Source organism: Zonotrichia albicollis, chromosome 1 (assembly GCF_047830755.1).
Source record: "Zonotrichia albicollis isolate bZonAlb1 chromosome 1, bZonAlb1.hap1, whole genome shotgun sequence".
NCBI classification, from domain to species: Eukaryota; Metazoa; Chordata; class Aves; order Passeriformes; family Passerellidae; genus Zonotrichia; species Zonotrichia albicollis.
The window spans coordinates 129,957,440-129,974,799 of record NC_133819.1 but is presented as its reverse complement, the minus strand read 5'-3'; the positions used below and the strand labels follow the sequence as shown (position 1 = coordinate 129,974,799).

The 17,360-nt window shown below is 33.6% G+C and overlaps 1 protein-coding gene across 49 annotated transcripts in view; it reads left to right on the top strand.

Annotated features, from left to right (window-relative positions):
• Positions 1–17,360, top strand: part of RIMS2 (regulating synaptic membrane exocytosis 2) — a 457,129-nt gene that overhangs the window by 237,695 nt on the left and 202,074 nt on the right. For 31 of the 49 annotated variants that reach the window (XM_074553869.1, XM_074553702.1, XM_074553753.1 and 28 more), the window contains 6 exons: positions 4,657–4,865; positions 6,220–6,339; positions 8,183–8,282; positions 9,008–9,131; positions 13,827–13,873; positions 15,015–15,127. In XM_074553869.1, coding sequence (XP_074409970.1) covers positions 4,657–4,865; positions 6,220–6,339; positions 8,183–8,282; positions 9,008–9,131; positions 13,827–13,873; positions 15,015–15,127 — 713 coding nt within the window. Of the gene's footprint in view, positions 1–4,472; positions 4,541–4,656; positions 4,866–6,219; positions 6,340–8,182; positions 8,283–9,007; positions 9,132–13,826; positions 13,874–15,014; positions 15,128–17,360 lie in introns of all 49 variants that reach the window. The other 18 variants (XM_074553811.1, XM_005479445.4, XM_074553859.1 and 15 more) reach the window with 1 other exon arrangement.

Genomic DNA, 17,360 nt, shown 5'->3' with positions numbered 1-17,360 from the left:
TGCTTCAGACATTTTCCTAGGCTGTTCCATGTTGAAAATTGACAAATCCAGAGAAATAATAGTTTTCCAAGAAGAAATGTTGAAATGCATGGTAGGAATTTTCAAAGCCTGCTGCAAGCCCTGCAGGAAGGTGCTTCTTTTTTAATCAGCACTCAGACTTTATCAGTGACTGTGTTGGATAATATTTCTGTACTTTACAGTCAGCTGTGTGACAGGCAGCTTTACGTTTGCTCCTGCACCAAAAGCTAGAATGTCCCTGAAATGTCCAGAGCTGACAAAGCAATTGTTTAAGCACTCATATAATCACCTCCAGGCAGTTCTAGCTGCGTAGCTCTTCTTTGGAGTCACCCACTGTGCAAACACAGAAAGTAACCTGCTTAAATGGAAGCTCTTAATAGCTGTAGTTCACTTTTTACTTCACTCCAGAGACCTTCTGGTACAGGGCTGCACTGGGAGCTGTGCAGTTAGGAGAAGGATATAGACACATGGGATGTGTTCAGCTCACTGTACCTTATGCTGAAAATAATAAGCTTTGAGGAGGAAAATGCTCAATTGCAAGGTTAAATAATTTGCAGTTTTGAGTAATGACATATATGTACCATTAGTGTCTCAAGTAGTCAGAAGTATGTGTTCAGTATACATCATGTAGTCAGGTAGCTGCCTCAGCCTGAAGAATTTAAAGTTATGTGACCTGTCCTTTTTGGCAATGAGATTTGAATTTGAGGACAAGTTTTTGGTTCAAAACAAGATTATGTTTTTAGTTTACCAAGGGAAACAGTTGACAGTTTAGAGAGGTCTTGCTTTAGGTAGAAAGGGCCTGGGTTATGCTTATATCCTATGTGAAGACTTTGGGCACTTTAGAGCATCCAAATAACTCTGTATGAGTAGAACAGCCAATTATATGGAGTGCTCTATGTCTAGCCTGTTTGGAAGATAAATGGTTCTGGACTTGACCATGAACTTAAACAGCATTCAAAAAATAGTACACATGCACCTTGAACGTTAGATACAAATTCCTTAATGCTTTATAAAAAAATACTCAATTATGAATATTTCTGTGTGGGAAAGTCATTATAGTAAACAAAAAGCAGAAACTGACCAAATTTCTTTTAAAATATAGTCTAAAATTCTAAGTTCCCATTGCTACAGGAAGGTCCCATTGCTGGGGGGTCCTGAATGAATGTAGAAGAAAAAAATATTTTCCACTGCCTGTTTGGCTTTGTAAAGAGAAAATAAGAAAAGCACACTGAATACCAGTAAGGTTATAAAGGCTTCAGCTGAACCCTGTTTCTGCAGAAGGGCAAGGTTACTGATGTTGTGATTCTCCCAACCTGATTAGTCCATGGAAGCTTTCCATATACACATAGAACTCATTGACATTAATAAGAGCAGACCTCACATATGTCCTTTCCTATATCCAGCTGTACTCCTGAACTCAAAAAGCATCTGAATATTGTTATAATGGCATAAACTAGGACTGTATCTTCCTTAGTAATATATTAGGTTCCTCTTCCATGAATCATGATTTTGATATTATATCCTTTTTAATTTATCAATGAAGTCACATTTTTTCCTGTGTAATTTCTGCTGCATACCCTAAATGTATATATTCTCAATAATAAAATATTTTCTATAGTGGATGATTAATTTCTAAGACAGCAGCAAGTGTATTTTCTGGTACTCAGAGTTGCAACTATGGTGTCTATATTACAAAAGATCATGTTTTAACTTTTATTTTAATTCTTTACTTTTATTTTGTTTATTTACTTATAGTTTTTTTCTTGTATGCAAAGACCTATGTGCTTTACATATATTACTTTAAATTTTATAAGATTTCAAAAATCATTTACCTTGCCAAGATTTTAATATTTCTAGAACTTTCATTGAAAAACTGATGTCCAGTGACTTTATCAATCAAGTTTTACTTCAAAAAGTTGTAGGTATGGTAAGCCATACATGTCTGTCATAGAAATGTAATACACTACAGGGCTTCCAGACAGTCATCCTTTTATTGACTTGCATAGTATTTATGCCTGTCATTTAGATCAATTAATACAGTATTAAGGGCAAAATCTATAAGATGTACAGTAGCTTTACAACTTCTAATTTATATGATAATTTTTGGAAACATGTAACTACATATTTTACACAGATAAAACCAAAACAGTATTTGGGTGGAGTTGTTGCTTATTTTAATTTTTCATTTTATAAATGCCAGTTATTTAGTATTTACTGTGAGACACAACTACAATAAAAAAAGCCTTCTACATCTTGTTTGAAAAGGGGAAGGGAAAATGGTGGAGCAAGAAGAGGGAGTGCTTTTATCAGGTAACAGGCTCAATTTTGCAAGTGTTCCTCTGTGCAGATTTAGTTCCAGAGTTTATCATTTGATGATGAAGAGTAACTATTTTTGCAAAATGACTGAATCTAATCTTGGACACATACTGTTTGTGGATGCACCCTACAGTAATAAATGGGTAACAGGATTTGGAATAAGCAGAAAACAGCTATACCAGCAGACGAGCCTGGGACAAATGCTTAAGGGCCCCAGGGAATTTGTAAAACAGGCAATATGTAGGCTGGAACTCTTGCTATCCTCTGATGATTTCCAGCATCTCTAAATGTATATTTGTGAGTAAGGGCTAGATCTTCATGAGCTCACTGATGATTTCACTCAGTACCCCTCAAAGCAGTGTCTGGAGGCAAAAGGAGACCTGGAAATTGCTTTGCAGAAGTAGCTTTAGCAAAATGTTACTAGCTTTCAAAAGAGTATTTCTTTCCCCTTTGGCAGGATAGCCACACTTTTATCTGTAATACAGGCAAGATATTAACATTCATGGCAAAGCAGTTTTGGTAAGAATTTCCCATTTTTAAGTGTTATCTTCCTTTCAAAAGTCAAGAAACATAGTTAAAGATTTACAGCCTATTTATTATTTAGAAAATATTAATTATTTGATGCCTTAAAATAATTCTATGAAGTTACTTTATCATTGTTTTTATGAAAGAAGAGGTTATTTAATATGCTACAAGATTTCTGCAATGTGTAAGAGACTAAGTTCAAAGTATCTTTTTGAAAACAAAGCCTTTGTATTTTGAATATTTCCTTTAAAATTAAAATGAGACTTGATTTTTTATTTCCATACAGTACCTGCAAGTCTCTATTTTCAGAGGAAACAATTGAAAAATTGTATTTCTTATTGTACATATACAATATACTAAGTTGGACTTGATGAGCTCAAAGGGCTTTTCCAACCCAGTTAATTCTGGGGTGCCTCTCCAAGGAGAATGTTTTACTTTACTAAAGTCTCTTTTGTTTTTTTGTAGTTTTATGGGGCTGTATCTTCACATCCTTTCTGTAAAGTTTTCTAGACAAGTATTAAGACAGTGCTAAGACCTGTTAGTTATATTTCACTACCCTACTGATGTAGTTCCAGAGGAATAGGCTGAGCAATGTTGAAGCAGGATCTGAAGTAACAGAAATAGAAAAATGTTTTTTGAGGTCTGTATTAACGAACCCTGAACTACTTTGCTTTAGTTTGGTCAAATTTACTAGAAAATGAAACATTTTTTTCCTGCACATAGTAATATAAAAATATTATGCAACATTCAGTAACAAAATATTTTTCATATTACATGTAGTAACAATGGTGAGGGGAAAAAAAAAGAGATAAACGTAATAGTGCAGAATGTGTGGGCATAATTTACAGTTTAAAGTACCTACATAAAAGAGAATGTTTTATTAAAATACATGAGTCATTCTCTAATTCTTTGGACAGCAGCATTAATTTAGCTCTCTTCTTAAACTGTTTTTCAAACTTTTCTTTCTACTGTGTGTCTGCCATGGAGGTTAAATTCTGACTCTATGAAATATTTGTCAAAACCCTAAACACTCCCTTTTGTGGGGTACCTGCACTTACTAGAATTCATCCTTATGTTTGACCAGTAGACAAAGTAAATATGCTTTTTATTCTCAATATAGTTTCTAGATTTTTATTTTCATTTAACCTTTCTTAACATCATCTACTGCAAAAGGAATGCAGTGTGCCATTGTTTTAAGTATTTTATTGATGTGATTAGAATAAATACTAATTTGTGTTAGAAAAGCAAAGAAATAAGCTCCTTAAGATATTCTGTATTCAAATGCTTCCCCTTCTGGATATTCTATTAGAAATACAATTTGCCTTTTAATTTTATAATTTTATCAAGGCAGTTAATAAATCTGGCACAAGAATGCTTTGCTCTGTACATAATTCTTTGCACACAAATATATCTCCTTCCTCACTGTTTTTCATATTCCATGTACTCTGTTGTTGAAGCCTTAACTTTTTCTTGGAAGCCCTTTGCAAGTCCTCCTGGCAGAGGTTATGAATCAGATAGGAAGATCAGAAGTCTTTACAATTTTACTGTATCTTTGTTTGTCCTTTCTTTCACCTTTCCTTTACTGCACTATCTTGTCTGTCTGATTCTCGCAGGAGACATGGATTACAACTGGTTGGACCATACGTCTTGGCATAGCAGTGAGGCATCCCCAATGTCTTTGGTGAGACATGTGGAGCCTTACCATTTAGTTGCCTTTATCATTTTACATTTCCTTGGTTTTATTTACACCTTTGCATGTTTTCTTTTTTTGTATCCTTTTTTATCCCACACCTATAGGGGACAGTCAAAGGGGAAAAAGAAAAACTAGTGAGCAGGCAGTTTTGTCGGATTCTAACGCCTTATCCGAGAGGCAAAAGAAAATGGTGTGCTTTGGTGGCCACTCCTTGGAAGAGGACTTGGAATGGTCTGAGCCTCAGATAAAAGACTCTGGGGTAGATACGTGTAGTAGCACCACTCTAAACGAGGAACATAGCCATAGTGAGAAGGTACTGAGATTATGGAGCCTGCATTTTAACCTGCTCATTTGGTCTTTGTTTGCTCTCTGTCACTCATTAAAATAGCGCATAAAATAAAAGATAGGGTGTTTCTAGAGGCAATATAGCATTTCTTAAGGTGCAGAAAAGAAAAACAAATGAAAAGTCTTTGCATGCTTGCAGCTTTTACTGTTTGGCAGACTAAGAAAAAAAATTGAGAGGCATAAAGGAATATTGTTCTTATGGTTGCAAATTAGCATATCTTGATATTACCTTCAAGAACAAAGTAATTAACAATAAGGATTCTACCAATTGGCTTATTTGATTTACTATTTCCAAACTCCTGGGGCTGAAATTAAATTAATAGCTTAAACCCCAGGTGAAAAAGGGAGAAAATTGGGTCTCTCTGCACAGAAAAGTTGTTTTTCTTTTTTCCCTTTCACTGTCATAGTTGTTCATTTGTTTTGTTGCCATGTAATTTTTGTGCAGTACTGTGCAGAATTAAAGGCTTTGCCATCTGCTTTTGTATTTTTTATTTTTGCTTTCTGTTTGGTGGAGATTATGATAAATCTTTTTAGAGTTATTAGTTGTAATGGGAGCAAATTTATCTGTGCCTGCTAATTTTGCATGAAATAGAGCATGAAATAATATTTTTCTGTGAGAAAGTACTATGATTACACAGAAGAAAATCTGAACAATTCATTAATTAGGCCAATAGACAAGTATAACTGTGCCCATGTATAGTAATGGAATAATAATGCTCACTATAACTGTGCTTCCTGTGTGAATTAATTATTCCAAGAAAGAAACAAAGTATTAAAATTAATCAATGAATATACCTTTTACCAGTATTTTTAAATTTGAATCTGCTACTACTCAGAGAAAGTAAAACACTAAAAATATTTGTTGGTCTTGGATAAAAATTGAAATGTTTGAAGTATGGAAAAATAAGATATTTCTGATATCAAACTTTCAGTTTGAGTTAAACTTCTTTTTCAGTATTATTCTTATACTAGACTTTTAGCAAAGTTTTTCTCAGTACTCAGGTGTAAATCTCATTGTGTCTGGATAACTCTGAGTATTTGTCTATATCTGTAAAATCAAGATTGAAAGATCATTCTAGATGTTTAAAAATTTGATTTAGTAAAATAGATAATGGTATTAAATATTAGACATCCATTTTGATGAATGATATGTCCAAATAAATATTTTCCAGCACAGTTTTCTGTCATTTTTATATTAAAGTTTAGCGTAATCATAATACTTTCATAGCATTTTTAAAATATATCAGCAAATGAAAAGTATTACTGAAATATTTTTCATTAAAATGCCATTCACTGTATTTTCCATTAACACCATATGATAGCATCCAGTAACTTGGCAGCCATCCAAAGATGGAGATCGTCTCATTGGTCGGATTTTGTTAAATAAGCGACTGAAAGATGGAAGTGTGCCTAGAGATTCAGGAGCAATGCTTGGATTGAAGGTTGGTGATGAACAATATTGAAAGTAACAACTCAGTTAAACTAGCTACTTTCATAATTAAAGTATTCTCATACTATATAGTGCCTGCATAGCAATATTGATAATGCCTTATCATTCTCAAAATTACAATATAGACATAATGTATTAATTTACCTAGAGTAATTTTGTAGGGTCCTTGGCAGAACTAAAAAATTGTGTCTTTCTGAAAGACCAGACATTTTTTTAGATGTTTTCTGAGGACGTCTTCTCAGCAAAGTGCAAATTTCACCCTTGCTAGGAAAGCCAAGTCCTGTCTGTCTTCTTCAGTAGGGAGCATTGCACCATGGTATTACTTCTATTTCCCAAGAAAGAGAAAAAAAGTGAAAAAAAAAATTTCCCTCTTGAAGACCTGGGGGCCATCTGTGAGTTAATGACATTTCAGTCCAGATCAGAGTATGCCAACTGAACTTCCTCTTTGAATTTTTCTCTCCAATGATTGTGGGATTTGCCACAGTTTAAAAACAAAAAACGGAAAATTGTTTAATATTTTTGGTTTTTATCACAAAATGTACTCTTTTTAATGTGTTAACATCTTTTTCATGATGCAGTGCTCTTTAAATACATTATTAATTATTTCTAGCTCATATATTAATCTCAATTTTTTGTGAAATTATTATTTGCAGTCCCAGAAATGCTAGTACAAGAATGAGAACAAACTATAAACAGTGAAAGAAACAAGCATGTATTTATTTTGATTCCATATAATTGCTGTGAGAAATTATAAAGGAGTTTAAATTTTCTGTTCTCCTTTAGCATGAGTCCTACTTCACCTCAGGTATACAGATTATGTTATTGCCACACCCAGTGAGTAAGGATTGAATCAGTGTGGTTATGTATTACATATGCTAATGTATTTTGGAAAGATTTAAATTTTTTATTTAATTAATAAATAATTTTATTTGAAATCAATGGAGAAGCCAGTTGAACATCAAGTTTTACATGTTTATTTCTGTCTTGTCAGAAAATGCAAGAGAAAAGATTAACAGTGCCATTAGGAAGCACTTTTTGTTTAAACATCTATGTTAAAATTTCTCAAATCTCATATTATGAAGATGAACTCTTCAGTGAGATTTATTAATAGTTCAGATTCAAGAGTTACTACTTTTTAATCTCAATAGACATCTGGAAAGAGTGATTTCCAACAGTTATCCCTGACCTGAATTTTCAAGTATTCACATATTGAAAGTAAACTAAACTGGATTTAGTATTACAAATTTTAAATTCCAGTATGAAGGCCATTAAGAAACTTCAAGAATTTGAAGATTATTTAGTTATTACTGATTCTGACATGTAAGTCTGATTGTAAGATAGATATTAAGGTCAAACCTGTTGAAGTTCCCTGTAGAGAAAGCCACGTCCTGTCTGGACTTTCAGTGTGACAAGTGTTTTCATCTGACTTGCCAAGCCAAAGGGAATTTCATTGCTTACTGTGAACATCCTGAGTTGAGTTACATTAATATATCTTTTCCCAGTTAAAAAAATAGCAAAGTGAGCAATTAAATGACCAATAACTTACATTGTTTTGGGTGGTAATTTACAATACAATGAGATACTATACATGTATTTGCTAAAATTTAAAAGCTTTAGGATTCTCTGTTTGCATTGTTTTTCAATTGTACAAATTGCCAGAATAGCTACAAAAAGAACCTGTCATAGCCAAACTTGTGTGGTGTTTTTTCCAAGTGTATATGTATTACCTGGACTATGTAAAACCCAAGGAAAAAGCTGAATTCTTTCTATTGCCAGAACATTTAAATAATCTAAAGTAATTTTCATACTGTGAAAATACTTCCTATTTGAAACAGGTAGTAGGAGGAAAGATGACTGAATCAGGTCGACTCTGCGCATTTATCACCAAAGTTAAAAAAGGAAGCTTAGCTGATACAGTGGGGCATCTTAGACCAGGTATGTATCTACTACAGATCTATACTGCTGAGTTTCTTTTCTGAAGGTGATAACAAGTGAGCAAGTTTAATTACATGTGAAATTATATTGAATAGATGTGATGAAATACTGCAGAATTCAACCTGACACTGTTACTAGATGGTTGCTTTTATAAAATATAAATTCTCATGCTATTAAAAAAATATTTTAATATTTTTGCTCAGTTTTATACTCAAAGTAATATTCTGTTGATGCCCTCCCCAGTCATTTTGTGGTGTATATTTTGTTTAGAGCAAACCAAGCTATCACAAAGATATGAGCAGAACCACCTTACCTAGGAAGCTGCTTCTGTTCCAACATACAAACCATAGATTGCTACACTGGATGTTCAAGAAATATTGGCATATGAACTATCTGAACCAAATTGATGAGATATGATGTTTTAGTTATGAATTTTCTAAAGAGCATGTTGGGATTTCTGTAAGCCACAGTTGCCAAAGCAAGTAAGAGCACCATCTGAGTCAGTAGGGGTCCTACTGATTATATCATTGTTTCACAGAACTTTACATGTTTGAGGCTGAGCTGCAGAAAACCTTTAATACTCAAGTTTTTCCTGCATGAAGGCCTCCAAACTTGTTCTATAATACAGGTTTCACAATCCAATAAACTGAGAGTAGAATGGGTTAAATAGTACTTGTAAGTGCTGTCCACAGCAAACTTCCTAAGCAAGGTGTTATTACTTACAGGTGATGAAGTATTAGAATGGAATGGAAGGATACTACAAGGAGCCACCTTTGAGGAGGTGTATAATATCATTTTAGAATCCAAACCTGAGCCACAAGTAGAGCTTGTAGTTTCAAGACCAATAGGGTAAGTAATTTCATGTGTTTTATATTAAATATTATAAAATTGTTCACTTTTAGGATGGAGTATATCAAACATTCATTGACATTGTAAAAAGAAAAATCTTACACAAAATTCTGTAAACCAAAACTGTAGCTAGAATGATAGATCATGCCAGTGAGTAAAAAGAGCTGGTGTGAAATCCTGTGTTCTCAGAGTCTCAGGCATCATCTGCTGTTATGGTTAAAAATATGTTCCCTTCTCTGGCTTTTCAGTTGGTAAGCCAGCCTATATTGGCACTGAAACTGGTTATACTGGTTGTTGGGATTCTTGACTGTTGATTTTTATTTCTCTATTCTCATTTTTTATAATACATATGTAAAATTATGAGATCATAACTAGTCTATGAACTGATGATGAACTCCATTTATTGACAATCTGCAATGTAGAATTTTGTGTGAAATATAATATGCTAATGAAAAGATCAATATGTTTTGGAAAGCCTTAATCCACATTTACATCACCTTCATCTATGGAACTATTAAATTATCGCTTGTTATGCAATACAGAACACACTTTAATGAATAGTTAGAATTGTATAGGACTTTTTCTTTAGTGCTGTACATTGCCCATTTTTATTAAGCTTCAAACCTACCTCTCAATGTCTAAACTTTATTTTTTCTTGCATAGCAGTAGCTGCTTTGTTGTATTGGACTGTACTTCCTCTTCTTCAACTGTTCTTTTTCTTCCAAATTCCTAGACCCTAAAAGCACATGTGTCATGTTTTTAATTCTCCATTGGAAGTTCCGTATGTGGTCACATCAGGGTTGTGAAGAGGGGAATGATTATCACTGATTTTGAAGATATTTACAGTTATTAAGAATTTTCTTTTTTTCCCCCAGAATTTTTTGTGATATATGGGACATAGAACTGGACAGGGTGATAGGTAATATCATCTAGATTCCCTTTTCCATTTTAGGTTGGACCAGGTGATCTTTCAAGATCATTTCCAACCTGGACTGTTTAAGGATTTTATCTTCACATTTAAATAAATATATGTATCCCTTTATTTTGTATAAGATGCACATTAACTTAATATAAGAAAACATGACTAAAAATTAAGAAGTACTAAAAAAAATCTAGAACTATATAATCTCAGAATGGCATTTCAGTGAGGATGACACTATTAGAGTTTCAGCTATAATAGGAACTTATTGGGTTGGACACATCAGGAACTTAAGGTGTAGGAATTTAATTTGGTATGACAATTTTAAACAAACTTGATAATAACAAAAACTAGCTTTATGTTGTCACTGAGATGAGAGGTTATGTCCTGTATACATATGGAATTGCAACCCCTTTAGGGTAATGACTGTATCATCTGTCATGTCTTTGCACAACTTGGGAGGTGTGGGTATAATAGTAATGCTAAGGGACAGACTACATTACTTGTCTCAGAAAAGGAGGTCTCAAATTAATTTCATGCACAAATCTTCCATAGTATCTCTCTAATAGAAGTTTAGAGCAAAAGTTTCTCAGAACAACTCACATCTTGAAAAAACCTATTTTTAAAAATCCTTCTGCATTCTTTTCATTGAGTAAAATCTCCTGTATTATTTCTTGTGCTTTTATATTTGCTGCCTCTTTTTCAGCTTCCTTATCATCATACCCTCCATTATGTTGCTGTCACTTGAGCAGCTCATCTGTAATTCCTTAAACCAAGTGTTCTTGGCTCTCAAGATGCCTTTTTCTGCATAACCACTTACCTCATAGTCTGAAGAACGGAGCTAGATCAGTGATAAAAGATCAGTGTATTTGATTCCCAGTGTCAGTTTGCAGTATATGTAAAAGAGTCTCAGTGATGAATAGTTCCTACAAATTGGTAGGTTTTAGATTATGGTTAGGTGTGTGTAACTCTTAGGAGTTTGATATTAACAGCATAATGTCAGAAATGTTTTTCATGAGGTTAGAGCTGGTGAACTAGAAAGACTATTACTCTTTTCAGTTTAGAAGATTTATGTTCAGAATCAAATGCACAACAAAAATTAATAAGTTATGTTTGTCCAAGGAACCATAACTTCATAAGATTTTCTTCTGCTCTGGGAAGTAAAGTTTCAGTGTATGCACAATGTTTAAAAGTTCTTATTTCCTAGATATCAGAAGTAATATTTATTTTATTAGAATTATCAATGCCCAGTTGAAGAGTTTTGCTTTTGGATTGAGATAAATCCTATTATTTATAAGGAGAATTTCTTGATGGTTTCATGGCAACACTTAAAATAGTGCAAGAAATCTTCAGTTACCAGAAATGAACTTAGCTGAAAACCTGTACACATCCTGATATTCTGAGAACAAAACCCAATTCAAGTAAAGACAGTTATTTGTTTTTCTCTTTATTACGGGCTGAGTTTTATGAAAACTGAAGATGACAAGCTAAGCTGACAAGGCAGATAAAATTGAAAGCCATTCTGAGAAAATCCCAACAAAACAAAACATGCCAGTTTATCATGCAATTTATCACTTTTTAAATCTTAGAATAAAATTGATGGCCAAATTGCTAATCAGTTGAGCTGGCTGTCCCTTATGCACGGGAACATGTTATTTTCATGATTTCTTCAGTTTTGCATTTGGAAGAAATAGTGCACTGTGTTTTAATAATTACTCTATACAACCTGCTTGCAGTGGAACATGACTTACTATGCAAAGAGTCTTTATGAAACTAATTATACTTCTCCTCCATCTGTTTATCTCTATGAGAGTTCCTTATAAGAAAAACCATTCACACTATCATGAAATATGGGGATCTGTATGCTTTAGGAGTGTAAATGATAATGTTCAAAGCTCTCAAGTTTATTTTTTTAGCTATCTATAGAAAACTCCTATTCATTCTGTTCAGAATGATTTATGTAATATATATGTATCTTTTTTTCCCAAGGTTTTCTTGTCAGACTCATATGGTAGAAGTTTTTTTGTATTTATGAGTTAAGCTCGAGAGTGTAACTCTGAGTCAATTACTAGGCAAGTATTGGATCCTGTTATAAATTCTCCTTATATACAAACTTAAATATTTGCTTCTTCAACAGTGCTTGTGATTTTCTCACAAATTTTGGGTACTAACAACAGAGATTTTTTTTTTTCTTGTCTGTACTGAGCACTTAGAGCAGTTTCATGCCTTCTGGTTTATTTCAATTATTGGATACTGTGCATCAACTCACTTGGAAAGATTCCTCGTCTACTTAGTAAAGCTGTCTTTCTAGTGAGTCTTGAAAAATATTTGGAAAAGATATACTGAAAGTATTCTGGAAAAGTTTTTCTAAAGCAAATAGATATTAAAGAAAATAGATAAGTTATTTATGTATCATACTGACTTTTTCATTGTATGAAACAGTAGATATCACTGGAACTTTTTTCATTTCCCCTTCCTTTTCATTTACCTTTGTGGTGGGTTGACTGAGCACCAAAGACTTGCTCTCTCCATTTCCCTCCTCAGCAGGACTCGGGGAGGAAATAAGATGAAAAAGTTTATGAGCCACTCAGTGGTTACCATTGTGGGCAAAACAAACTTGAGGAAGATTAAATTTCTAGGAATTAATAAAATAAAAGAATAGTGAGAAATAAAACCAAAACTGAAGCCCTCTTACCCTTACCTCTCTTTTTCCCAGGCTCAAATTCACTCATTTCCCCCTGGTTTTTCTGCCTCCTTCTCCACGAAGCAGTCCATGGCATGGGGAAAGGGAGTTGCAGCCAGTCCTCCCCCTCCACTTCTTCCCTGACCTTGGTGTCTGCAATGACTTTTCTCTCATTTCCTTTTTTTCCTCATTGTTTTCTCTCACAGCTGCTGCACAGCTGTTTTGTCCTTTATTAAATATGTTATCACAGAGGCACCCAAGGAGCCAGCTGGGCCCAGCACGGTGCAGCCACAGCCTCTCCTCGCCATGGCCCCCCCTCAGGACTGGCTGTGGCCTTGGAGAAACCAACTGCACTGAAACACACAACAACAGGATTGTAAATATTGGTTTTGCTGTGACTCAGAACTGAAGCTCTTCATCTTGCTCGGTTTTGCTCAAATAGCTCTGAAACTGTTTATTAGCATATTGATCGTTTTTATTAGCATACTGTAATGTTTGCCCCTCCAGAGGAATAATATGTTCCTTTGCTTGGGGGGATGTGATTGAGTGATTTAAAATTATGTGGCTCTGCACACAATTTAATGCACGTGCTGCAACATGTCTTGTATATGAACGAATGCAATTTTGCCAGATGAATTTATACATTTTATTTGGTTATGGAAAAGGTAAGATAGATTGAATTTGTGGTTCAAGTTCAGTAAAGAATGTGCTGGGATAGCCATGATTGGCAGCTGAGTATCTTTTGGTGAGGGTCCAGTAAATTTAATTAATGTATAATGTCATTGTCAAGCTACTACTCACAGTTTTAGTCTACAATTAACTCTGAGACTGTTCTTTTATTTACTGAATTATTTTATTTATGACTGTGCAGCCTGTTCCCTACTTCCACCAAATCTTTTCTGTAGGATTTAAGTTGACACTGAAATTATTTATACTGGATAACAGATAATCATCCCAGTAGCTGAAGGCAGCCAGCAGATCATGCACCATTCCTGAGGCATTCCATGATGGATTGGGAAGTGTTATAGTGTAACTGAAATTTAAATATGTTGTTAGATGAAGGATCAGCCTGTCTTAATTTTCCTGATTTCAGGGACATTCCCAGAATACCCGACAGCACACATGCACAGCTGGAGTCCAGTAAGTTTCAATTGTGGGGTAGGAAAATCTTCTCTCTCTTTTATGTAAGCACAAATAGAATGAAAAATGTCCTCTGCAATCAGTATAGGTCTTGTCTTTTTGTCTATATTTGTCTCCATATGTCATCTTAGTGTATTATCTATCTACCTTTGTTTAATAATAAGCTGTCAAAACAGAATATTGTGATTTAGGTTCAACATTGGTTATAAGATAAGATGAGTTTTGATTGAAGAAAATGTAATTCTAAATAATATAAAAAAAAACATTAATAGCAATTTTAAATTCCTCTTCTCTTTCTTTGCATTTCAATAGTATCTTATAAACTAAAAATGGGAAAGAAATGCTTTTTGCTTACAGCCTGAGTGATAGCTACTTTGAACTCAGAATACCCTTACTTTATTAGAGCCAATCACTGGTACTTAAATTGACTAAACCCATATTTCATGTAGGGAAGAATAACTTGTTCTTTGGCTTGGATCTGATAAGATGGATTTCAGCCTGGAGTTATTTTTTATCATTGTTTCAGAACGCTATTATAATAGAAGCCACGAATAAATGAAATGGCATAAGCTTGATTATAATAATATGAAAAACTCCTTCAATGACTTTTTACTCATTGCCCAGTTTTTAAAATTAATTTTATGTTTTGTGAGATGTGGATTGTCTTTTGTATTTACAAAAATACTTCACTTTTCCTCTATGTTTTGTCAAAATTTGTCCTCTGACCATTTTCAGACCTTGTAGATTTGAAACAAAATGTACAAAACCATTGCGTACGTCTTGATATTTTTGTAAAAATCTAATTAAAAATTAGTTGATTGTATGAGATAATAACTCAGAAGACTGAATTCATTTGACCACAGTGAAGTGTTTATTTTTGGACCTTCAACTTACTGACATAATTACAGTCACAAATATCTGAATAATCTATATTCCATTCTATAAATAAAAGCTCCTGATTGCATCTGATCACCAAAAGATTGAGTATCATCGTTTAGTAATTTTAAATAGATTTTAAAAACTGATAATTTTCACAATGTTACTGCATGTTTGGTTATATTTCTACCATTTCTGTTTAAAGTGTGTTGAAATATATGCATAACTTCTACTATGTATAAAATATTTTTGTTTATAATTACAGGTTCTAGTTCATTTGAATCTCAAAAAATGGACCGACCTTCTATTTCAGTGACTTCTCCTATGAGTCCTGGCATGTTAAGGGATGTTCCACAGTTCTTGTCTGGACAACTTTCAGTATGTAAACATTTCATTGATTTTAATGTTGTACTTTTTGCAGCATATACAACTCTTACTGTAGTGCTAGCTACAGAAATTTCTTGTTAAACTAGCTACATTTTTTTGTTTAATGCTATACATCTCAGTCTAGGCAGGAACAGAATTTCATAATCATATTCCTTTTATTAGCTTTTGAAAATTTGATATATACATGTATATGTATCTGGTAAGCTAGACATGTAGAGTCAAATTTTCCTAAAGGTCTTATCTTGGCCTCCAGTTATGTTTGTGCTGTTGAGAGTAAACATTTTTTCAACTGTCATACTTGTGTGTAGAGTTGGTAGATTTTATTACCTGTGTGCCTGGATGTTACAACTCGTTATTTCTTATGCACTAACTTTCATATATAACTTCCCCAGATATCCCTCTGATATTTTACTCATGTTGTAGTCTTTGTACTGATGTTACTCAGTTTTGTTCTTCACTCTCACTGAGAAGAAAGTTCATTACATGAATATTTTCTTTTAAAGGATACTTTTTTTGTAATAAACTGAAAAATTTGGGTTTTGTGCATCTTTCCATGTTATTTAAAATTCCAAAGTGTGATTTTTTAAAAGTGCTCAGGTGAAGCCCGACATAATGAAAAGGAAAGGCAAATGGAAGGGAAGCAGTGCAAAACTGGTTTTTAAGAAGTTTGGAAATGTCACATTCATGTTACTTCCAAGTTGTATATGTTGAGTGTACCATAAAAATATGCATAAAATCCAAGCAGACTGTTTCTAGGTCTCACAGAAATGGTTTATGGTATGGATAGAGGAGACAGAGAATATTTTTGTCTCTTCAGTGGCCTTGTTGGCTTCATCTTGCGGTGCATGAGACATTACTTGTTTGCTCATCAGAAGAAACATTTACAATACATAATTTTCTGTAGTTGTTGTACTTAACTACTTTCAAATATTCAATCGTTTGGATAAATGGAAAACTAAAAATCTTGATTGCAGAATTCAAAGTGCTTTGCAAAAGTACAATGACAAGGGAACATGAACTGTCAGAATACACTGAACAAACTTTCTAAAAACCTTATTTTTACAAGACAGTAAAAATTGTTGATAGGGGAGACAAGGAAGAAATTCCTTTTTTCCAAACTTCATAAAAGATTAGGCTATCAAAAAGTTGTGGCGTCTAGCTCCCAGCAGGAAATTCAAGAGCCAGAGTTAGCTGCTCAGTTGACCAGTGCACACACACAATGGAATAATTATCCAAATAGAAACCACATAGAACTGACTTTCTCACTTTCTCAGTTTCAGATCAAAATCATGAGTTTAAGATTAGGATTTTTTTAGTAAAGTCAGTAAGTCTTTTGATTTAGGAGCTTCATAGGTTTCTGAAGTTCAAGGTATATAATCATAGTATTGGGAAATTTTGAGGTATATTCTATTTTGTTGAGAATAACAGAAATCCAAAGGTTTTATTTCTCAGAATGGCATAAAAAAATCAGTGTTTAACTCAAGAAGACATAATTCCTATTTTTATTTATTTTTTTAATGTTTCAATATATAAATGCCTATTCTAAAATGTTTTTTCCATCTAAGGAAACCCAATAACATTACAAGGCATTAGAAAATCTTTGCCTTTTTTTGGGTACTTTCTTATCTACTGTTTGCAATTATGTTCAATACTCCCTGCTTCATATTATCTCTTTCCCTCAGAGAGCAGCTGATACCTATCTGAGAACACAAAGCTTCAGCTGGATGAAACTGAAGTCAGAAATCCTCTGTAACTCTCTAAAGTTGCAATTTAGACATCTAAAATTAATAGGCAGTTTGAAAGTTTGGAAGCTGGCCTTGTCTGCCCAGCTAATGAAACAATGGAAATAGCTGTATTTCATGTTAATCATGTTAAGGGCACAAACCAGCTTCTGCTGCTGTTGGGTCAAGACTTTGGGAGAGAAGTACTAAACTTTTTGCTTTGCTAGCAAAGATGGCTGTCATAGTGTCTGAGGATGCTCTGCATAGGTGGCAACATGGGGTCTAGGTGAGCAAATGGCGATGTATAAGCTAATATGCATTTTTAGAAATAGAGGACCTCAGGAGAATTGAAGTATTCTACAGGAAGAGTATTTTCAAAACAATCAATGTACTTTCGTTTTGGTCTGATCCTTTAAGATAGTTTTGAAAAATTAAAAATGTTGTGACATCAGATTTGGGTGTTTATGTTCTTGAAAGTAGTATGATGAATAGTTTTTCCTTCA